Source organism: Cordyceps javanica, chromosome 2, assembly GCF_051103115.1.
Source record: "Cordyceps javanica chromosome 2, complete sequence".
In the NCBI taxonomy this organism is placed as follows: Eukaryota; Fungi; Ascomycota; class Sordariomycetes; order Hypocreales; family Cordycipitaceae; genus Cordyceps; species Cordyceps javanica.
The window spans coordinates 491,113-514,149 of NC_139296.1; the positions used below are offsets into that span (position 1 = coordinate 491,113).

The following is a 23,037-nucleotide window of genomic DNA, read 5'->3' on the forward strand; positions in this document are numbered from 1 at the left end:
GCCTAGCAAAGATTGATAGTTCCGTAACAGTCTCGGTTTTGCTTTTATTTAATCATTACTTGGTTTAAGAAGAAGCATTTGAGCACATGTGCGAATTGGTTACTGCAAACGACTCCTGCAAGTTGGCCACGACCCCCCTGAGCTCACAGGCTCATTTAGTGCATCTTTAGGCCCCATAGTCCCCTAAAACGGGTCCACAGTGGCCCGAACGGGCCTAACAGCGCTTAAAACTTCGGTTCCTCAGGCCCTAAAACGCACTGTGGATGGTCCGATGAGGCTGCCCCTCTTTCCCTTTACCTAATACTACTCGCCAAGGCCAGCTTTCGAGTGTCTACGGAGTTCGAGTCTTTCCGTTTGTCTCTGCAAATTTTATCAGCCATCATTGAACTTTCCTAATCACCTCATCTCATCCAATTCTTCTTCTCTTCGAGTGATATTGACAGCCGTTCAATTCGCGATTCCTTTCCTGAAAATTGGTCCCTCAGAATTAGCCAAAGTCGCGCCATGACGAATAGTTTCGAAGCAGCCCCAGTTGACCAAGCAGCAGAGGGTTCTGCTCCATCTCTATCCCACTCTCCCCATCGATTCTCGCTTCATCTATTCGTCCGCGTTCTGAAGAGTTGGAGCTACGCAGTTACTAGCAGTTCGATAATGAGACTGCAAACAAGCCGACAAATAGAAGTTGCACGAGGATGAATTTCAAACTGGAGCTCGGCCAGCAGCAGCATGTCTTCATATCATTTCTCGACTCACTGAATCTAGTCTGGCAATTGCCGCCATCGTCCAGCTCCGCTGCCAAACATGGACACCTTTAGAACACAAAGGCGTTGCCGCTCTGTCGGATTCGGTCTGGACAAGACGCAACGGAATGCAGCCGCCGCCTAAAGGCGGCAGAGCAAGAAGCAACAACACCACACATCGTTAAACAATAAGCAATGCCCCCTCGACCCATGTACTGGTCGCACTCCGCCTACAGATCAACAGGGTTCTTCACAGCCATCTCTTTACCTGGGCTGGCTTGATCTCTCCCCGAATTGAGTGCGGGGAGCTTTCATTAGAGGCATCTGGCAACGCCAATCGCACTCGTTCTCACACTTCAGCGGGAGACATCGGTCAACCATCTAAGCATGTGTCTGGCTCCCCCACGTGCTGGGTGACTTATAAGCCCATTCCACTCCACCACATGCCAAGCAGACACCTTCGATGCCGCCCCCATCATTTGCCATGACCTATCCAAAGCGCGCGACCGCATGTGTTGCCATGTACATAAATTATAGGCTAGACCAGATTGCCTAGCTCCCCTGGCGGCGCTGAATCAGAACACGCGCGCCGAGCACTGCTGGTAATGATCATCGGCACATGAACCAGCCGCTGGGTGAGATTGGCGTCCCAACGACCCTTGCGCATTGTTCTCCTCACTTGCTGGCCAAGTGCTTACGTTCTGCCAAGGCTACTTACCGTGCTTTGGCCGCTTCTGGTTTTGCTCTTTCACCGCACGTCCCGTGAAATGTTATAAAGAGGTGTCAACCGAATTGGGATTTTGCGCTGGTCGGCGCATAAATCACCATGATGCAACTCTCTAGTTTTGCCCTGGCCACGGCCGTAGCCTTGGTACGATCAATCGTGTAGCATCAGTTCAACACCACCAACTCGCTCCCCACCATCCGAATGGCCTGGTTCGCAAGCTGCGACTAACTAGTCCGTGGCAGATTCCATTCACCAGCGCCGCTCCAGCTGAGGCTAAAACAACCGACGGCATCTCCAGCTGCGGTTCGGCCTGGATGCCTAGGGACGATGTCGCGATTGGGCAGGCTACCGACAAGCGTCCGGGCTTTTCCTCCGCCGTGCAGGCGTTTTGCTCTGCTGCCAATGGAAGGACAGTCAAGCCCAATGGCTACCTTTCCCTCTCTACCGAGGTCTTTCTCAATGGCGGGAAAAACCCTTCCGAATACGGCATCCAAGGCTTTGTCAACTGTAAGTTTCTGTGCACCGGCCCCAAAGCAGATGCGGCTACCTTGCTCACATGAGCCACTCAGTCGAGGTTCACAACAAGATCAAGTCCGACCATACAATTTCCAGTACGCCACTACAATCCTGCACCTCTGCGCATATCGCAGGCGTAATAACATATAACTAGAAAATGACTGCCTCAGGTATCTCAATGCCCTGAGCGCAGATGGCGGCAAATGCTCCGGCGCCGACAACAAGGACACCAAGGGCGGTACTTGGCAGGTCGGTCCCGATGGCATTTCTTACCACGCTCTTGGCTATGAGACGCCACCCAAGGAAGATGCTGTGAACAAGATCTTCGAGGGCTCCGCCATAACCGCCCAGAGCGCCAACAAAGGTGCCGGTCCTCCCTTGAAGCCGTGGCCCTTCGGTTCGCTCGACAACATCAAACCGGTCGCATGCCACAGCCACAACGACTACGACCGCAACGTCCCCGTCTTTTCCGCCTTCAGCGCTGGCTGCATCGCCATCGAAGCCGACGTCTTCCTTTCCGGCGGCGATGTCATAATCGGCCACGTTTTCCCGACACCCGGCCGAACTCTGCGTCTCCAGTACACCGAGCCCCTCCGCGCCATCCTTGACCACAATAACGGCGGTTCTCCCGGCGAAATCGGCATCTACAAGGCCCGTCCGGATCAAAAGATTGTCCTCATGGTTGACTTCAAGACATCCGACAGCAAGACACTCGACGCTGTCGTTGCTGCGCTGCAGCCTCTCCGTGACGGCAAGTATTTGAGCCACGTCGCAGACGGCAAATTTGTACAGAGGGCTGTCACGGTCGTGGCTAGCGGCAACGCGCCCTTTGACCGTATCGACTCGGGTGATGGCGTGCCGAATCGCGACGTTTTCTATGACGCCAACGTCGACAAGCTCGAGTCCAAGTACACCACAATCAACTCATACTACGCCTCGGCCGATTTTAAGAGCGCCATAGGCAACCCATCCAGCCCCGCGGCCTTTTCTGACTCACAAAAGGCCAAGGTTAAGTCTCAGGTTGACGCTGCGCACGCTGCTGGACTCAAGGTCCGATATTGTAAGTGCCCTTGACCATTGGTATGAAAAGTGGTACACTAATATAGTTTTGGCAGGGAACTTGCCCGGCGAATACATGTGGGAGCCTTTAGCAGCTCTCGGTGTCGACTACCTCAATGCCGACGATATGTCTAACACGGCAAGACTCCGGCGCATCCAGTACAGCGCAAACTATAAGGTAGTTTGTGAATTCTCCAAGTGTCCCGAGCAAACAGCTTTCTGCGTGACAATGATATTCGGACCAAACGGTCGCACTCACACATGACACATCAACAGCCAAGTCTTATGGAGGCAGCCTTTGGTCTGTGGTACGTAGCATTACTTACCAGCACATGCTCAGACCAAAGCAGAAAGTTTCGCAGCCATCGAAAATCTAGTGATGTGCACCTTAATCTATTCTACAGGGGTACGTTGTTTCATCGCCGTCCAATCCCATTCCGAGCTATCTCCTGGCGGCCTGGTTTGCGCGCAAATGGTCCGCTCCAACAAGCTCGGAATTGCTTGGTTACCTTGTCCTGGCCCCATGAGGTAACTAATAACTGTGGCTCTCACAGGCGTGGTTCCTGATGCGGAGCGGGTTCCCTTCCCGCGGCTAGACATAACCTTTACACCGATGGCCGGCTTGGCAGGACACCAGGCAAAGGGATAGAGAACCTGTCTGGTCCGGCACTTGGGCGTCGCGGAATCTCGCGTGCAACCTGTACCTACCTATGTAATGAAGCCATGTGTGCAATTGATGAGGCACGTCCGAGTGCGTGCAGCATAATGCGGGGGATGTGACCGGGTTATTATTTGCCCCATGCGATGGCAAAGGACCGCGGCGTGCATGCATGTAAGCCACGGCGCGGGGGGAGTAGCGGCATTCCTTTTTCGATCACGTCTCCGGACGAGAACAGCAACTTGCGACACTCGATTGAGTTGGGGCGATCAGTTTCGGCCTACTTCAAGTTAACGTTACTCTTAGCGGAGCAGGTCCTCGACAATGACCCCTTTGCAATATACTCCCCATACTAGCTGGGGGCGCAGGCGGGTGCTCCAGACAATTAAGCGTCGAAAAGGTGGCTTTTTTTTTTCCCCTTGTGGATGGTTACAAATGCAGCGACTAGTCCCTTGGCGAAACACACTTTCCTCCGCAACGGCTAGGGCTTTGAGGGGGGGGGGGGGGGGGGATCTTGGGCTTCCCTATAACCTGTCATCCAAAGTCATTCCGGGCCATGGATGATATGAAAAGTCTTGGCCGTGACAAATTCTGACGGCCTACAACTGGAGTCTTGGCACAAAGGTCCTACCGAAGCGGACCAAGGAAAAAAAAGGCAGCTTCCCGATTGAGTAGTCTTGAGCATCCAGCTGACGGGTCCGTCCTCATTTAGTAGACGCCCACAGGTAGCCCATGGCCAGCTAGGTTGACAGCTCGCGAGGGTTACATTGTATAGTTGTGATGCTTTCTATTACACGGTATCAGTTCTTGCCATCACCCTTGTCGGGGTATCCTCGAGGGCGCGTCCGTCCGGCAGTGGCTTCTCGTTGGGCTTGCCCCGATGTTACTGTCAAGGAGTCCAACGGCGGGTTTGCCTCGGACGTCTTGTTGAAATCTGGCAATAGAGTAGCATGGTCGAGTGCAACGTCTCGAAGGCAGGGCATGGCAGGAATCTACATAAAGGACACATTGATCGCACGTTTGAGTTTGCTTCATCGACTCGAGTCTTGTGTGTAGCACCAACAATCCACTGCAACTCTCTCTCTCTGTCTCTCTCCCTGTCTCTCTCTCTCTCTTATAACCCCCTTTGCTCGACTTCCTCCAGAACATCTCTTCCAAGCCCCCAGAAACCATGCAGCTTCCTTCCATGTCCCTGCCGGCGGTGCTGGGCCTCGCCTCGCTGGCGACGGCGCACATGCAGATGACGAGCCCGCCACCGTTCCGGTCCAGCCACAACCCGTACACGACGAGCGTCGACTACGACATGAACAGCCCGCTCGAGGCGAGCGGCGCCAACTACCCGTGCAAGGGCTACCACAAGCTGCTCGGCACGCCGCAGGGCCGCTCCGTGGCGACGTGGCGCGCCGGCGGCAGCTACAGCTTCAGCGTGGCCGGCAGCGCCACGCACAACGGCGGCAGCTGCCAGGTCTCGCTCTCGTACGACGGCGGCCAGACCTTCACCGCCATCCACTCGTACGTCGGCGGCTGCCCGCTCAAGTCGACCTGGCCCTTTACGCTGCCCAACGACACCCCCGCCGGCGAGGCCCTCTTTGCCTGGTCCTGGTTCAACAACATTGGCAACCGGGAGATGTACATGAACTGCGCCCACGTCACCATCGAGGGCCGCGCGGCAGCGGCCGACGCCGAGGCTGGTGCTGGTGCTGGTGCTGATGCCGGCGCCGAGGCTGAGACCGCTGCCGGCGTGTCCCTCAACGAACGGGCCCCCTCGGACCCCTTCCGCTCCCGCCCCCGCATGTTCGCCGCCAACGTAGCCAACGGGTGCTCGACGGTCGAGGGCGCCGACGTGCTCTTCCCCAAGCTCGGCCCGGACGTGGACAATGTCTCGCGCAAGACCTCGCCTCCTCGCGGCAACTGCAACTAAGAGGACAAGCTCGGAGCGGCATTGTTGCTTTCTCGGACCGTCTTGGTGAGCGGGAATGGAATGCTTCTTCCACACCGGACGTTGACTGACCCTGCCAACGTTGTGACTTCACCATTTTTCATTTCATTATTCAAATGTCCATATATATTTTCCACATTATTTTTGCTGTCAGTGACAGCGGGTTTTGTAAACAGTCGTTTCAGTGCTTGTTTACCTCATAGTTGTACATAGAATCAATTCACAGTCGTTTCTGTTTGAAAATAACTCCCCCCCATATGCGCCAGAGATGTAGATCTCGTTGAAATGCTGAGAAACGCCCAAGAAATGACAGTCCCGATCTGGATTGCGTCCAACCCACCTATTACAGGGAGTCCGCTGGCCAAGTATGATATAGCTGTGCGAGCAAAGTGATCACAATCTCTCTTGTTTTTGTGGAATCATGAAGCGCTCGCTACCTACGCTCTGTAGGCTTCTACCATCGTCCGCTGGTGTCGCCAGCCCTTCTCCAGACGCCATGAGGGGTGCAAGGACAGCCTCATCCACCTCGGTGTCGGATTCTGGGTCGCGCAACCGCGTTGCCGGAATGCTGCTGCTGCCGCCCGGGTCGGCGCGCGACGGTAGAACCGACATGGAATAGCTGCCGTTGCTGCGGTCGCCTTGGCTGCGGTCCCCCGAGCGGCCCGTCCCGTCCGCGCTGCCCATCTTGGTCGTTGCGCCAAAGTCGTTGTTGAAGGCTTGCAGGAACTGTCGAAAGCAGGGGAATGTGGCCGCAATGACGGAGAAGTGCATCACGACTTGCGTCACGATGGTGGTGTTGGCGAGGGTGAACATGACGGCCCGCCCGGGGTGGTGGTTGTGATTGATGGTGGTGGTGGTGGTGGTAGTGGTGGCGGTGCCGGTGCCGGCGGTAGCATCACGCAGGAGCACGAGACGGTAAGCAACGGGCACGGCGACGAGGAGCTGTGCAGAAAAGGCGAAAATGACAATGAGCTTGGTCTGAAGGGCCATGTCAAGGCCGAGAACAAGCGAGATGGCGAGGCCGGAGATGAGCAGCTCAATGACGAGGCTGACGGTTTCGATGGCGAGCCAGCGCGGAAACTACAGTAAACAAAAGATGCGGTTAGCGACGGCGAGGCCCAGGAGCACACTAATGGTCGAGGAGTTGGGCATCGCACCAGCGCTGGGCAGTGTCCGACCATGGTGAAATCCCATGGCCGTGAGCGTCCGCATTGGAAGGCAACGATGAAGACCGAGGACAGGCCCCAGACGAGGATGATGGCTGTGACTATCCTTGTGGCCAATAGATGCTTGTCAGCAGCCTGTCGGCTCACTCTAGAGATTAGCAGCGACATGGATGCCTTGGCTGGGCAGAGGGCCATGATGTACATGATGGAGCTAGCATAGTACGCCTATGCCGAGTTAGTGCCTCACGATCGTACCATCGGTTGGGGATATTTGACGGATGTACCGACCTTGAGTCCAGCGTCTACGCTATCATAGTAGGATTCATTGAACCGGACGCCCACGCCCTCGCGGACAGCGTAAAGCACGGTCGAAGTCTGGCAGACGGCGACGAGCTAATGCGCAGCGCCCAGCGAAGAAAAGGTCAGTCACGAACGCTGGCGACGGAAAAAGAGATGCGTCTCTATTTCGGGAGGGGGCGTATTGCATGGCACACATACAGTAGCTAGCGAGGCGGCGGCATCGTCGGAGCCAAAGGGTCCCGAGAGTCGGGTGCGGATGAAGACGCGGATGCAGAGGACGAGAATGCTCCAAACCAGGCCGACAATGGCGGTGATGACAATGTAGGCTCTATGGTCGTCGGGACTAACGACCATGTGGTCGTTGACGCCCGCGTCGGCCATGTATCAACAGGGCAAGAGGCGGGCGGCAACCGACCAGAAACGAAAAAAAAAGTCGGGACGAGAGCGGGCGTCGAGTTGACAAAGGAGCGTAGGAGCAGTAGTTTACGGGGGGGGCGATTACCTCTCGGCCATGGTTACCAGCACACAAGCGCAAGGAGAGGAGCTTTCAGGTGAAGCAAAAGAATAAAAAAAGAGTCTAGAGAGGAAGTGGTGTGGGAGGAGAAGGGAGAGGAGGAGGAGGTGGTGGAGGAGGAGGAGGCGGAGGAGGAGGAGGAGGCGGGCATCAAGTATGCAGACTACGGATGGCGTGCCGAGCCACAGATGGTGCAGCCTTGCGGGCCTGGGCAAGAGCAATTGGTAAGAGATGAAGAGATGCCAAAGACGATTTAGCCAGTTACTCGATACTTGGGAAAAAAAAAAAGACGTGCACACAAGGCACGAACCAATCGATGCGGGCAACAGCATGTTTTGAAGACTAAAAAGAAGATTTGTCTTACTGGACCCCGCTGAGGGAAAGAGAGCGAGCATAAAAGTAGCAGGGTCGCGACAACAAGGGAAAGAAGAAGAATTTAATAAAAAAAAAAGAAAAAAGGAAAAAAAAAGAAAAGAAAAAAAAAGGAAATCAGCACTATAGAACGGAGATGCGGGTTGCGCGCGCCGGCACAGACAAGAATGGGGGATCGATGGGTCAATAGGCGGCCGGCCCCCCCCCCCCCCCCCCCCTGCCCATCCATCGTGTGATTTTTTTTTATCGTTTGTAGGCATTTTGCGTTGGTAGCAACGAGGATGGGGCCGGCTGAGGAATTAATTCCAAATGGTTTTGGGGGTGTTTTGGACAAATTTATGGTAGAGTGTTGAAGAGAAGCGGCAAAGGCCTCGTCGTATTTCTCCTCGTATTTCTAACAATGGAACAAGGCCACGTTGACCTCTTTTTCCTTTTCCTTTTCCTGTTTCGGCTCTCAGTTGAGCCCTGCTGCCCTGGTAGCAGGAAGCAGGCCGGTGGTACTAATAACTAAGTAGTTATTATTATTAAGGAGAAGAATAAGGCGATCAGCCAAGCAGGGGCTTTCGTCATCAGCTGCAAGGGGGGGGGCATGGGGGCTCCTTTGCTGTCGATTTCTGGCTCCGGCAAGTGGTTTTTTTTTTTACTCGGATCCACTGCTTGTTATTTATTTTATTTTTTTTTTTGTCTACGTGTGGAATCGATCAGATGGATTGCTTGGCCTCTGCTTTCTAGTTGACTGCCGGCGTTAATTAATAACGACGCCAAAGTGCGCGCGTTGCGCCGTCATACTGGTACTAAGTTGCTCTCCACCGAACAACCCATAGGTGTCGGACGACTGCCGATGGCGCATTGCCGCAGATTTTTTTTTTTTTTTTTTTTAATTCTTTCCCCGAGTAGTTCCTTGACGCAAGCCGTCGGTGGTACTAATAAGCAACAGTGTCTCTCGCTGTGTTGCGTGTATGGGTGTTCGGTAGCTCGCTTCCGATCATGATGATGGTGGGTGGCGCGAGCAAGGTCCCGGACCCTTGCTTGGCATCATGGCGTTTTCATGGCAAGATTTGTGCACTGGTCCTCTCGGTGTAACACATCTTTTGTACCAGGGACGACACAACACGATGGCTGTTTGGATTACAGATTAGACTCTGTGCACCGATGGTCAGTGGGTAGGTAGTTATTAGTAGCAGTACATTAATCTCATGGCTGGATATTGCCCCCCACACCAATATCGTACGGGCTTCTACTGCATGTAATCGTCAGTCTTTCCGCCGTACCAGGTATGGAGTACTCGGTGCGACAAAAGTTCCAACCGGGGAGGAGGCCAGGGAGGCTGGCCGCGCATCAACGAGGACAAACTAGTGGTGCGACGGCCCTGATTATAGTGTGTGTCACAGAAGAACAAAGATGGAAAAGGGACGGAAGCCGTCTCTTGCCCCCTTTGTTAACCCTCTCAAGCTAGTCGACGTTCTGTGTTGGCGGCCAAGCTCACAAAGACCAAGCCCAGGAACAAGAACCGGTAACTACTGGGTAGTTAGTCGAGCGCCACCCCGAACGCCACTTTTGCGCGGGAGAGCCTGGATCTACCGAGTAGTCAACGTTAATTGATGGGTATGTACGGATACGGAGTACCAGTAGGCTCTCCTGTACAAATCAGGTTTCTCTCTCCTTGATGGGGCAACGCCCATGGTCGCATATCAACGTAGCCGTATTCTTGCCCAAAGAGAGGACTCTGCCAAGCCAGCCAAGCCAACCAAGAATGCTTGTTCTCCAAGCGGGCGCTTGCAAACTATCCATCGCAGAATCCCTCCTCCTCCTCCCCTCCCCACCAAGGGAACAAAGACGAATGGGCGATGCCACCAGTCGTACTCTACCAAACTCTCCTCTGCGATAATACTACCCCTTTCCAGCGGCCAACTTTCTCTGCGGCCCGAATACCGGAGCGCTGCCTCGCAGAGACAAGAGGAAGGGGGAACAGCGCCGCCGCGGCTCTAGACCTCCAGACTTAAAGACTACACCATCGATCCCCTCCCCCCCTTTTCCCCTTTCAGCCAGAACGGGCAGAGACATATCAGCAGCTTGGCCTGAATGAACAAATCAACACGTATCACGACGACGACGACGGCAGCCGCCGCCGCCGCCGCCGCCGCCGAGGTCGAGTCGCAGCCCGATGGTGTCGATGCCGCCGCCGGCGCTGGGCCGGACGCCGCCGCCGGCGAGACGTGGAACGAGGCCCTCAACAAGGAGCTGCAAGAGGGCTTCACCAGCAACGACCGGCGGGACATGCAGCGCATGGGCAAGAAGCAGCAGTTTCGCGTGCGCAAACCCCCCTTTGCTTTTTCCTTTTTTTTTCCTTTTCTCTTCCCGTACCTGAACTCGCGACATCGAGCGGCCAAAACCCTTTGCTGACGCGAGCCATGTCATGTAGAGAAACTTTCGCCTCATGTCCACCATTGGCTTCACGACATGCGTCATGGGCACCTGGGAGATTCTCCTCACGTACGTTGGCTCGTGTTTTTGTTGCTTGTGTTTTTTTTTCTTTTTCGCGGCCGAGGCCAAAAAAAAACAAGATAAAATGAAAAAAAAAATCGTTCGCATTCGTTGCACTGACTGACATGATTGCTGCTGCGCCGCCGCTTATTAGCTCCAACACGCAAGGCCTCACCGCCGGCGGCCTGCCCGGCCTGTTCTGGTCCCTGTGCTGGTCCTACACCGGCCAGTTCTTCATCGTCCTGTCGCTCGCCGAGATGGCGTCCATGGCGCCCACCGCCGGCGGCCAGTACCACTGGGTGTCCGAGTTCGCGCCGCGCCGGCACCAGAAGCTGCTGAGCTACCTGTCGGGCTGGCTCTCGGCCGTGTCGTGGCAGTCCATTGTCGCGCTCGACGCCTTCCTCATCGGCTCCATCATCCAGGGCCTCGTCGCGCTCAACAGCGCCGGCTACGCGCCGGCGCGGTGGCAGGGCACCCTCCTCGTCATGGCCTCGGTCGCGGCCGTCTCCCTCTTCAACGTCTTTGGCGCCAAGCACCTGCCGCTCGCCGAGGGCGTCTTCGTGACGGTCCACGTCTTTGCCTTCTTCCCCGTCGTCGTCACCCTGCTCGTGCTCGCGCCCAAGCGCGCCGCCGCCGACGTCTTTGCCGGCTTCACCGACAACGGCGCCGGCTGGCCCTCCGTCTCGCTCGCCGTCATGGTCGGCCAGGTGTCCACCATGTTCGTCGTCCTCGGCTCCGACTCGGTCGCCCACATGTCCGAGGAGATTGAGGACGCCGGCCTCATCGTGCCCCGCGCCATGGTCTGGTCCTTCCTGCTCAACGTCCCCTTCACCTTTGGCCTGCTGCTCACCTACCTCTTCTCCATCGGCGACGTCCGCGCGGCCCTCGACGACAGGACGGGCTTCCCCTTCATGTACGTCTTCCGCGAGTCGACGGGCAGCGTGCGCGGCGCCACGGCCCTCACCGTCGTGGTGCTGGCCCTGCTCATCATGGTCACCATTTCCAGCCTGGCGTCCACATCCCGCCAGACTTTTGCCTTTGCCCGTGATAACGGGCTTCCATTCTCCAAGTGGCTGGGTACAGTACGTCGCAGCGTCGTGATTTTTTGATTTTTTTTCATATTTATTATCTTTTTTCTTACCGAATTCAAGTCTAACACTCCTCGCAGGTTCACCCTACATGGCACGTCCCCGTCAACGCCGTCACCTTTACCTGCATTTTCAGCATGGCCCTCTCGCTCATCAACATTGGGTCAACCGTCGCCTTCAACGCCATGCTTTCCCTCTCCACCGTGGCCCTCATGGCGACCTACGTCATCTGCCTCGGCTGCGTCGCTCTCCGGCGGCTTCACGGCGAGCCGCTCCCGAGATCTCGCTGGTCTCTCGGCAGATGGGGCCTGCCGATCAACGTGACTGCCCTCATCTACGCCTGCTGGTCCTTTTTCTGGAGCTTTTGGCCCAACAGCTACCACCTCACGGCGGAAAACTTCAACTGGGCCTGCGTTCTCTTCGTCGGGCTCATGGGTCTGTCCGTCGTCCTCTACTATGCTCGTGCTCGACACATCTACCAAGGGCCTGTAGTCCTCGTCCAGAAATCGAGAGATTGAGATGCCGGGATGCGGTCCTTTTTGCATATCAAGACGAAGCCTCGGTACAGATATACCGTGAATACTTGGCTGTAATGACGTTTTCTATGTGTATAAACAAAGCGAAAATGATTTTATCTATAGACAAGTACCTAAACAAGGTCTGCGAAGGGGGCAATGATGGCTTTGTTTATTTATTTTTTTATCTTTTTTATTTTTGCATGGCAAGATTGCGCATCAGGGCTAGTGAACAATTGCTGTCTCTAGCAAGGCGTTTATACACAAGGATGTGGCGCTACATGACGGCAATTACGGCCTCAACTGCTGCAAACGCATAGGAGTTTTCACTCAGCAAAGGCTATATAAATACCACATCACATATTTGTTAACAAGTCAATCGAGCATATTGCAAAGTCGAGAGTCATAATGTGTGAAGAACATTCGATTCGTATATACGTTAATTCCAACTATTTATTTTCATACACATACACCATTTGTACATTGGCGCATTACTGGCCATCCACACGCTTCTCCTTGGCGGCCTGGAGACCCTCAGCCTCGTTGCCAACCTCGAGCTGGGGCTCGTCACGGTCGAGATCATACATGTCCTCTTCTTGAGCATCATAGTGGCGGAACAGGATGTAGCAAGCACAGCCGGCAATGGCGGATGAGACGGAGACGCCAGTGTACATCCAGACAAACTTGGGGTTCTTGGAGACGGGGACGAGACCCTCGGAGATGGCAGAGCCAAAGGCGTTGGTGAAGAGGTAGATACTCTGGACAAAGGACTTCATGCTGGGGGGCGCCTTGGTGTAAGCGTACTCGAGACCGGTGACGGAAATGAAGATTTCGGCGAGGCCGATGAAGACGTAGGCGGGCGTCTGGACAGCAATGTGAACGTTGTTGGAGACGATGACGCCGTCGACTTCGGCGGCCGCGCAGTTGTCCTTGTCACGAGGGAAGCTGTAGCAGGGCCCGGCGCTGTAGATGAGGTGCTGGACGATGGCGGCGTAGGCCAGGCAGAGAGCGGCGAGCCAGAAGCCGATGGTGATGCGGGCAATGGGGCGCAGCTCGATGCCGAGCTTGCGGAGGATGGGGTAGAGGACGCGGTCGAGGACCGGGGTGAAGATGAGGATGGAGAGGGCGTCAAAGTTTTGCATAAAGTCGTTGGGCATGCCGTGGCCCTGCATCTGCTCGGCCTGGGTGACAAAGTTGGAGGAGAACTGGCCGTAGCAGACCCAGAAGATGGGGTAGAAGAGGAAGACCTTGCAGGCGCGGAGGGCGCGCTTGAGCTCGTCGACAAAGTGGTCGTCCCAAGTGACGGGGCTCTTGCCGTGGGCGGCGCGCCACGAGTTCTTGGGGGCGTCGGTGCTGCGGCCGACAATCATCATGCCGACGGCCTTGAGGGCGTCGGTGATGATGGAGCCCTGCGGGGGCCGGATGATGTAGGACTTGCGGCGGATGACGAGGACGAAGATGCCGACGTTGAACATGCAGAAGCACATGAGGAAGGCGGTCCAGAAGCCCTCGTAGCGCTCCATGAAGGGGGTGGCCATGAGGGAGAGGGCGCCAATGTTGATGCACCAGTAGAAGATCATGTAGATGCGCTGGTAGGTGATGGCCGGGTCGATGATGACGCGCTCGCCGGTGGGCTCGGTGCGGACGGCCATGCGGCGGCGCTGGTACTGGTCGGCGATGAGGGGGGCAATGTTGGACTTTATGCCGCCGGTGCCGAGGCCGATGATGATGATGGCGACAATGTAGCCGGGGAGGCCGGCGACGTCGCGGGTGGCGGGCAGGGAGGTGACCCAGAGGAAGACGAGGCCGACCCAGTAGACGACGCAGAAGATGAGGATGGTCTTGTACTTGCCGAGGTACTGGTCCGAGATGATGGCGCCGAGGATGGGGGTGACGTAGCAGAACCACTGGAAGAAGAGGTTGAGGCCGGTGGCGGCCTGGGGCCCCATGCCGAGGCCCTTTGCGCCGGCCGCGCCGTTCTTGTCGTGGGCAATGTAGTTTTGGAAGAGGCCCTGGGCGCCGTAGTAGGTGAAGCGCTCCGTCAGCTCGACAAAGGCGATGAGGAAGGCCGACGCGGGCAGGTTCTCGCCGACGCGGCGGAGGGTGCCGCGCTCGTGGGCGTTGGGCTCCTCGCCGTCGGCCGTCGGGCCCGTCTCGAGGTACCTTTTCTCGTCGGACGAGACGGCGTCGGGCTCCTGGAGGTAGCCGCCGGCGACGTCGTGGTGCTTGTTGGGGACGCGTTCGGAGAATTCTTCATGGAGCCTGTAGATACCACGGAGAAGGGAACTTTGTTAGACGACTGTGCTCATCATGCTGGACTTTGATGTGTGTGTAAGTCCCCGTCCCCCGGGGGGGTAGGGAGGGACGGGGGACCAGGGATAGGTGGTGGGCTTGTCTTACTCAACGGCACCATCCTCGTGGTTGGTGGCCATGACTGCGACGACGACGACGACAGATGGTATATGTGAGAGAGGACGGACTGAGGAGAGAGCGCCTCTCTACAATACTTGTACAGGAGCCTCGAGGAAGAAGTGGCCTCGGATGGAGAAGAGAAGAGAAGAGGAAGCGGAGAAGGAGGACAAGGAAGAAGGAGGAGGAGGAGGAGGAGGAGAAAGAAGAGCAAGAAGAAGAAGGAAAAGAAAAAAGTCGACGTCTACGAGAGGTTGTGGGATAAGACGAGTAGATAAACAGATTATTATAAGCGGGCGGACAGACAGACTAAGTTGACTACTACCTAATTGGGAGATTTAATGTGAGGCAGCGAGAGAGTATACATACAGTACTCAGCATGTATGCGCGAGGCCAAAAAAAAAATAAAAATCCAAAGATAATAAATAGAATAAAAAGAATGGTCAAGGTATGGATGGCGGTGGAGATGGGGAATTGCAGACCGGAGGGTCTCTAGGTCTCAAGGCGAGGACCGAAGGCGAACAAGCCCAAAACGGCGGTGCCGCGAAGGATCCACTCCATTAGCTAGTAGGTCAGTCGGGAGGCCGTAAGTGCTTAGGAGGAACTTTTTTTTTTTTTTGTTTTTTCAGGTGCCCATCACTTACCTACCACATTTACTTGGTGTTGTTATATGCCACTAGTTATATTCCGGTCATTCTCATCTTGATTTATTTATTTATTTATTTATTTATTTATTTATTTATTTATTTATTTATTCATTCATTCATTCTTCTCCCACCCAGTTGGCCCATTACCGGCCGAGGAATGAAAGGCCCTCCCCCCCCCCCGGTCACCCCGTCGTCCCCCGCTCCGCTCCCCCTCCCTCTCGGCACAGCGCTTCTCCAACAAGAGCCAACAAGGAGCTGCCCAAAGTACAGATTCCGCAACGTCACCGGGCCGTTGGAGGACCTTTGCGCAAACGCAAACGCACACGCGACCTATTCGTTGCGGAACTTCCCAACTAGATGTATGACAGACTTGGTCATTGAAAAAGGGCAAAAAAAAATAGGAAAAAAAAGAAGAAGAGCAAGAGCAAGACGGGCGTTTGCTCAGAAAACATTTCTTCATGCAACCACTCACTTCCAACCATCATCCCCCATTTCACTCTTCGCTTCCTACTGTTCCGAGCTGCCCCCAATGTGGCGCAACGCCTCGTCCTGCACGCCGGGTACCTTGCCCCTCCCCTTTCTCCCTCCTGCTTCTCATTCTTTCCATTCTACGGATACGGCGCGCTTTGCTTGCTTGGGGTTGGCTACTATCAGTGGTAATAAGTACTTAGCACGACCCGGGCCCCATCAACCTGTTGTGCTTAGCGCAAAGCCACCCGGAGAAATTTTCCTGGGCCTTTTCGCCCTTTCGCCCTTGGAAGCAGGCAACTAAGTAGTCAAGTTGCCCGTCGGCTGGATAGGCTGGCCTTGGCCACGCGCGCGGCGCAAGCCAAGTCGATCCCGCCGCCAAGTCGATCCAAGGCGCTTTGATAATGGACGGATTTGATTGCCGGCTCGGCTCTTTGTCTTGGTGCCAAGCCCTCTCGGGCAGCGAACGCGATGCAGAAGCGACGTCGTGCAGAAGAAGAAGAAGAAGAAGCAGCAGCAGCAGCAGCGATAGACGCAACCATTTTCCCATCATGAAATAACACGGCCGACGGTACCGCCTATCGATGCCCATCAAAAAGATCCAATGTAACCACCAGGGCCACCAGGCCACCCCCTCACAGACACACACACGCACGCACACACCCCGGAAAGCACTTCCCCATCATGCAACCTGACCACCCTGCCTGGGTGGTGGTCACTAGCAGTGGGTGCGCCGCCTTGCAAAAACAAAAAAGAAAACAAAAATCGGCCACATCACAGCCTTCAAACGCACCATAATCTCGCATGTTGGCCACCAGCCCAGAAATAAACTGGAGCCTTTCTGTTGCGACGGGGCCCCCCGTGGTTCATAATGATAGTCAATGGTCCTTTTGTCGACACATTCCGCATCCTCACCGAGACCGAGGTTGGGTTACTGGCATGGAGAAAAAAATTGGACAAGATAAACTGGTCAAGAGAAAATGACCGGATCAAAGCCACATCATCCTTCAACGCGAAAAAAGAAGCCACCCAATGGCGACTTTTCTCTCCTCTTCTCACTCACTGCGCTAATACAGTCAATGGCTTCCGACCATGCCGCTTCTCCCCCATTCCTCCCTTCCATTTCAAACATCCAACACGCCTTCTTTTTTAGCGTTGGATAATCTCTCCTCGACAGGCAAGGTGTCAAGGTAGCCGGCCCTATTCGACCATCCATCGCTGCACTACCCACTTCTCTTGTAACAATGCCGGCCATCATGCCCCCGAACAGTTATTAATGGAAACTAGGGTCTCTGTCACTCCCCTCACCATTATTCAATTCTATGACATGAACCGTCGTCACCACGTCGTCTCCCCATGGGGCTCCCGCATCAACTCCAGCTTTGCTGCTGCGTCGCTCGCGCGTGCAAGAGTGGAAACGTCTTGTTTCGGTTCACGATGCTTCACCGAGCTTCTTTAAGTCGGTCGCGGATTGTCAACCAATACAGCTTCAAAGGGGGCCCTTTTTGGACAAGCCATACTCGGTACTCCGTACACTACTCGGATTGCCACACTCGAAAATGACCTGAAATGGGTTCCGATTCCCGCCTTGCTACTGGCAATACCGCTCGTCTTCGTGCAACTACCCCCAGCCAGCCAGCGCCACGGTGACGTGCATGGCGGCCACTACCGGCACACGAGCTTCGACAACCCGCACCAAACCGCAACCGCAAGCAAGAGTCCTCTCACTTGACACCAATCAGCTTATACGGGGCCTTCAAGTCCCGTACAAAAGTACTCGCGCGCCTTGACTCGAGCGGCGTGCTGTCACTTGTAACCTGTTACTTAGCTTCGACGCAAATCGCACTGCCAGCATCGCCCCAAGAGGCAGCTGCCTACGCGCCAACCCGCCAGTTGAAACGGAGAACAGAGTAATCAGTAACTACTTACCTAACTCATAACATCTGTACGTAGGTACTCGGTACTTTTTCGCATGCTGAGACATGGGTCAGGCTCCCCCCTTCTTCCCAAGCTTCCCGACCAAATTGGGCTCTTGCGCCGCACCCTGCTCGGCAGACTAGTTCAATGCTGCCTTGGGACGGCCATGTCATTCGTTTAGAATGCCTTCAGCTGATAAGCCAAGGGCTGATTTTGAACGAAAATCACTCAAGGCTCGCAGCGGGCACTGGCCCGTAACATTGGACGGAATAGTAATTTTAGACTCTCCGTCCTCTCGGCCGCCAGCCACGGACCCGCCGATATTGCCGACACGGCCCAGCACATGGCAAGGAGCCCCAGCCTCGTGAACAAGAACAATTCTTCCAACAGCTCGAGCACCCACCTCGGCACGTCTTTCTTTGCGCGAGTGTTTGCTGCCAACGTTATCTGACCATGTCCCAGAGTTCTGATCACGCAGCTCTCTGACTATTCGAAATGGCGTGACATGTAAGAGGCTCGACTAGGAAACATCTCCAGCCGACCTGCCTGCCTCTGCCTCACCAACACAGAATGGGTTGGAAAAGAATTTTTTTTTTTCCCATGCGCCATAGTGCCCTCCCTTATCTTGTGGTGGGAACGGTGCTCCAGCTCGCTCCCGGTTGAGGCGAACCTGTCAGGACTCTTTCTCCAACCGCCACCCATTCATTCTACACCCTACGGAAGAACGCTAGAATGAATCGCACTTTTTTTTTTGCGCCTCCTCGATGCCTCAGCTCTGTATCCACCATGCCGAACAAAAAAAAAACTAGACCAAAAAGCAAGCGTATTATTCCCAGCGCCACCACCGACCGCCCCGACATTGCCGGCGGCGGCGCGCGCCAGTCTTTTCTTGGCGTCGTTACTATTCTTTGTCTTTCTTGCAACGAGTTTTGTGGCAACTCTCTTGCCCGCCGCTCCAATCAGCCAACCCCCCAAGGCCACAACGAGACCCCCCGCCTACTCAGAACCCTTGAACAAAGTGCGAACCCTCTTTTTGCCCCTACGTAATGCAATCTTTTTGTTGGTGGAGTTACTCAGAGGCCCATCTCACAAAGAGTCCACAGACAAGTTCCTATCAATTGCATCCGTGGGGGGGCATGGGCCACTGGGGGAGGCTCCAGCGGAATGCGTCAATTAAATCCAGAGTCCAACGGCGAAAGGGCCCAAGTAGTTCGCCGCCACCGTCGCCACCTCAAAGCTGCCCGCGGTGAAGATGCTGCATTACATTATTGTGCTGTGTTATTGCTGTTATATGATGCCAAGCCGTCGCTCTGAAGCTATAAGACCTTTTCATCGAATAATGATCACTTTCTCGGCTATTGTACTACTCATGACCGAGGCCCATGCTGTTACCCATTCACTGAATAATAAAGCTGCCTCTGGTGCGAGTCTACCCTGGACTCGCCACATCTGCCGGCCAACTTTCGCGACAGGTTTACAGACGCGCATAATCACTCTAAAAGGTGGGAGACATTTGATAATCGGTAGTGTATAGAGGTGGAGTTGTAGGTAAAATGATGTCGAGTTTGAATCGTGAAGAATGCAACAGGCACTGGGTGGTTGTTTGGATGCCAGAAGAAAGAATAGTAAAACACAACTAGTTTGTACGGAGACGAGATCCCGAATGAATGAGGACGAGAACAAAAGAGGACAAATTCAAAAAGGACAAGAAGAAAACGGACTACAAAAAGAGTTTTGCCTTGAACCATCAACTTTCAAAATTCCCAAATCAACGAAAAAAAAAAGTGAACCACTCTGAAGAGTGGTGGCGGATCTCTCCCGCCGGGAATTGAACCCGGGTCTCAAGCGTGACAAGCTTGCATACTGACCACTATACTACGGAAGATGTTCGGATGTTGGCATCCGACGTAGCTGAGATCGATGGAAAACGGTGACAATATTTTTGTATATATACAACTGCTACGGAGCGTTCGCCCTTGCTTTTCTTGCATCGCCCATGCACGTGTTATATCGCAAGATGCCCAAACAGCTCGACTTGTCGAATGAAAACGCATTGGATAACTGCCTATAGTTTGCGGACGAAACGATTACATGCAGCCCAAACAAGGAAAAAAAAAAAAATGGTGACGACTAATCCTTGATGCTCTTTCAAGTTGCGGGAAGTTCTGTCTTGGATGCGAGCCAAACTGGCAACCATTGGGCTGTACCCCCGTTGCAAAAAAGGAAGAAAAGAAAAAGGGTGTCGATGCGCTGCTGTGATGAAAGACCACCTTTGGCAGTACCCAAGATAGAAAGTACAGTGTACACCTCCGAAGCCAGGGCGGAACCAGACCCGGAATAGGCTGAGAGGCAGCGGCAAAGAACCGGCATCATGAAATCGGCAAACTCGGTCCGCATGGACGGGCAACCCCTCCCCCGGCACGGGGCCGGGCGCATAGATCTCGAAGCAGATACTTGTATAGAAGAGGATGAGCAGTCAAACCTCAACTACAAATGTAGGGAGCTTGACAAGGTACAAAAACACAGTGATGGCAACATGGCATATCATCATCGACTGTTACTTCAAAAGATAAACAGTCTCTATTAGTTTCCTGACATGAAGAAGCAGTATTTCACTCCACCGTGATGGCGAGCGCGTTGCCGTCCTGCGAGTGCACGTCGCAAGTAGGTTCCCACGGGCTGGCCGGGCCAAGGACCGCCGTCGTAGAAGGCGCTGCCTGCTTTTGGGGGTCCAGGTTGGTGCGCCGCCAGAGGGCGGCGGATATCGAAGCGGCTTGGGACTCCCAGCCAGGCGCAGAAGGAGCGTACTCGCCACCCGCCAACAGCGCGCGCAAACCGTGCCGCGTACCGCAGGGCACGCAACGTAGAGAGCATTGTAGTACGTGATCGGCCCGGAGCGTGGAAGGAAAGCGTAGTCGCCGTAGCCCATCTCGGCCGCCTTCACCAGCAGGCCTGTATCCTTGTCAATATACTGGACGTAATAGTTGTCCAGGACCCTCTTCATCGTGTTCCAGTAACTATTGCCGTAGACCATGCTTCCAGTGTATCCGTTTCTATTTTGGTCATCGGCAATTTCATACCATGCTAGTGAATCAGTACAACGGATGTGTGTCAGCTGTAGACTGAGGCTTACATGCTCGCAGGGGGGGGTCCAGTCATCGCTCCGCTGGTGTTGAGCGAGATCCTCCAGAACATTCAGGCTGGGTTCGGAAAAGTTGTGCGAGAGGTATGATGTCAATGAGGCAACAGCCATATAACCCATGTACGGATCGCGATCCCCTCTCTTGGCCCCGTCAAAGAGCACCTTCTTGCCTTGGAGCGTCGGATTCGCCGTGCCGCGTGGCTCTGTTTCGTTGGCCATGAACAGGCCGGTGCCCACGTCGACGGTGTACACGCCGTCATACCACCACTGCGTCAGGTCCTTGTCGGAGCACTCGAACCACCCGGTGAAGGTGTCTGGGGTGTAAGGGGCGTCCGATGCGAGGGCGTCCAGCCAAATCTTTGCGTAGCGGAATCCGTGGAGCCCATCGGAGCACACCTTGCCGTCGTGCAAGCAGCCAAGCTGGTTCCGCCAGGTCTGCGCATTGTTTTGCACTGCGATTTGATCGGTACCTTGCGTCAGCTTTGCCGGCTACGGCACCGGACGTCTCTGCCAGCAGCAGCAACACCAGAATATAACATGTCGGTGGGCGACAACTCACCCCAGCCGCGTTGTCCGACACTCGTAATGTCACTCACTTCTGTCGCTTTAAAAACTGCAGCGTCTCGGAAAAGGCCAGTCTGATGCCCGGCAGGCCCCCGGAGGAGCCGTTCACGGAGCTTGTAAAGTTGATCAGCAAACAGACCCACGACATTCTGGCCAAAGTCAACCACCATTGTTGGGGCTGGGTCGTCGGGGCCTGGCCGGCTGAGGATAGTTGTCCTCCCCTTGCCGTTGATCAGGCCGTTGGGATTCTGCACGCTTTACGCTTGTCCGATCCTCTAGTGCGCGGAGTGGATTGACAGTGTTCGACGGAGCCGAGCGTACATACTGGTGCCAACTTGGCTGCCGTGCGTGCTGCTGTGGCAGCGCCTGGTCACCGCTTGCTGTCAACACGGCTACAAGAACTGCGGACAAACTCCTGGAGCCCATGATTGTGGTATGGCCGAAGGATTCGGTGCTGGGAAGTGCTTGTAAAAGAGAAAAAAAATGTTTTTCGTCGCAAGTGACTCTTCGTTCAGATGCTGAGCTAACCAACAATAACTACGAGGCGTTGTGCTCTGTCGATCTCGATGTTTTTCACAACGACAGGTCATCATCAACGCTAGTGCCATACATACAAGTAACTTATAGAACTGATTACAGTGAGTTGAGAGTGAGCGAGGATGGCGAGGCTGACAGAATAGGCTAAAACATGCACTGTAAGGTTGTTCGGTCATCTCGTGCCATGATATACCGAGTCCGAGGAACTCAATGGGGCCAAGTTGGCTTCACTAAAAGCAGGCTTCAACAACGAAGCCAATGTATTGAGGAGTCAAAACGTGCTGCTATTGATAGGATGGTCTAGACTAGTTTAGTGATTTATTGTGAGTTGACGCGAACCTAGAGTTCGAGAATTCGGCACTGAGACTGCCAATATATAGACTTGTGCATGTGGCCCTTATTATCAAGTCTTCGCAACCAAACCCGCAATGTCTTCAGAGACTAAGGACTGTTTCTGTACAGACGGCCGATACAACTCCTCGTCAATCTTGGCTAGCTGGCTGGACGCTATCCGAGCGTCTCGAAGCCCATACAGCTGCTGAAATGACATGATCATGGGACGCCACTTATCCGGGTCGATCCGATTCGTGTACCCAGGCATGCGAAGCCGCTCCAGCACATGTACACGGAGCACCTTGAGCTCGACAATGACGAGCGCGCCTGCCATCCCCGGCAGCTCCTGCATCAGGCCGTGGCTATCGACGAGCTCGCACTCCATCTGCACTGGGCACTCTTGGATGCGCGGCGGGCGGACCCGATCTGACGCCAGAGGTGTCAGGCCCGCGACAGCCCATTTGTCCCGGACGTGGCGATAGCCCCGAGCAACCTTGCTTGCCGATGGCTCTGGCGTGCCCGTGGTCGTCGCCAGCGCATTGACACACGCCGCCATGGTGTCCTCGGGGAGGTTGACGGTGCAGTGGCCGCTGCGGAGAATGTTCTGCGGCGTCTGGCTCTCGGCGCCGAACCCCAGGACGCAGCGGTCCGATAGCCAAAACGCAGAAGAGATTGCGCTGATGTTGGAGGAGCCGTCCTCGTTTTCAGATGTGATGAGGGCCACTGGAGTACCCCAGTACAGGATCGCAGGCGATATAACAGAGTGCGACATTGTAAATGTGCTCTCAAGAGTCAATGTTCGAACAGTCGAGAGAGGACATGTTCACACTTGGCGATACATCAAGGTATTTAAAGGCCAATCTCTGGACCCATACTTCCCCAGAACAATTTTCATCTTTGCTTTTAAAGTGTGTTGTGTTGCTGTTGATGTCGCGCTCCGTG

At 54.8% G+C, this 23,037-nt stretch overlaps 6 protein-coding genes and 1 non-coding gene across 7 annotated transcripts; 2 read left to right on the top strand and 5 right to left on the bottom strand.

Annotated features, from left to right (window-relative positions):
* Positions 1-1,566: 1,566 nt before the first annotated feature.
* On the top strand, positions 1,567-5,621 carry V2A60_002669 (uncharacterized protein; the record flags this gene model as incomplete). The annotated part of the gene is made up of 6 exons (XM_083254017.1): positions 1,567-1,611; positions 1,710-1,974; positions 2,037-2,078; positions 2,138-3,043; positions 3,099-3,220; positions 4,845-5,621. 6 exons carry the CDS (start codon positions 1,567-1,569, stop codon positions 5,619-5,621), a joined length of 2,157 nt encoding a protein of 718 aa, XP_083110143.1.
* A 411-nt stretch (positions 5,622-6,032) lies between these two features.
* On the bottom strand, positions 6,033-7,486 carry V2A60_002670 (uncharacterized protein; the record flags this gene model as incomplete). The annotated part of the gene is made up of 4 exons (XM_083254018.1): positions 6,033-6,719; positions 6,797-7,030; positions 7,061-7,198; positions 7,304-7,486. The coding sequence occupies 4 exons, from the start codon at positions 7,484-7,486 to the stop codon at positions 6,033-6,035; spliced, it is 1,242 nt and encodes a 413-aa protein (XP_083110144.1).
* A 2,587-nt stretch (positions 7,487-10,073) lies between these two features.
* V2A60_002671 (uncharacterized protein) lies at positions 10,074-12,081 on the top strand (the record flags this gene model as incomplete). The annotated part of the gene is made up of 4 exons (XM_083254019.1): positions 10,074-10,301; positions 10,414-10,484; positions 10,630-11,557; positions 11,644-12,081. 4 exons carry the CDS (start codon positions 10,074-10,076, stop codon positions 12,079-12,081), a joined length of 1,665 nt encoding a protein of 554 aa, XP_083110145.1.
* Positions 12,082-12,569: 488 nt separating this feature from the next.
* Positions 12,570-14,510, bottom strand: V2A60_002672 (POT family-domain-containing protein; the record flags this gene model as incomplete). The annotated part of the gene is made up of 2 exons (XM_083254020.1): positions 12,570-14,340; positions 14,479-14,510. 2 exons carry the CDS (start codon positions 14,508-14,510, stop codon positions 12,570-12,572), a joined length of 1,803 nt encoding a protein of 600 aa, XP_083110146.1.
* Positions 14,511-19,332: 4,822 nt separating this feature from the next.
* Positions 19,333-19,404, bottom strand: V2A60_002673. The gene has a single exon. It is a non-coding gene; the product is annotated as a tRNA-Asp (tRNA).
* A 727-nt stretch (positions 19,405-20,131) lies between these two features.
* V2A60_002674 (uncharacterized protein) lies at positions 20,132-21,395 on the bottom strand (the record flags this gene model as incomplete). Its single annotated transcript, XM_083254021.1, has 3 exons — positions 20,132-20,299; positions 20,368-21,113; positions 21,221-21,395. 3 exons carry the CDS (start codon positions 21,393-21,395, stop codon positions 20,132-20,134), a joined length of 1,089 nt encoding a protein of 362 aa, XP_083110147.1.
* A 770-nt stretch (positions 21,396-22,165) lies between these two features.
* On the bottom strand, positions 22,166-22,867 carry V2A60_002675 (flavin reductase family protein; the record flags this gene model as incomplete). The annotated part of the gene is made up of 1 exon (XM_083254022.1): positions 22,166-22,867. One exon carries the CDS (start codon positions 22,865-22,867, stop codon positions 22,166-22,168), a length of 702 nt encoding a protein of 233 aa, XP_083110148.1.
* Positions 22,868-23,037: the final 170 nt, after the last annotated feature.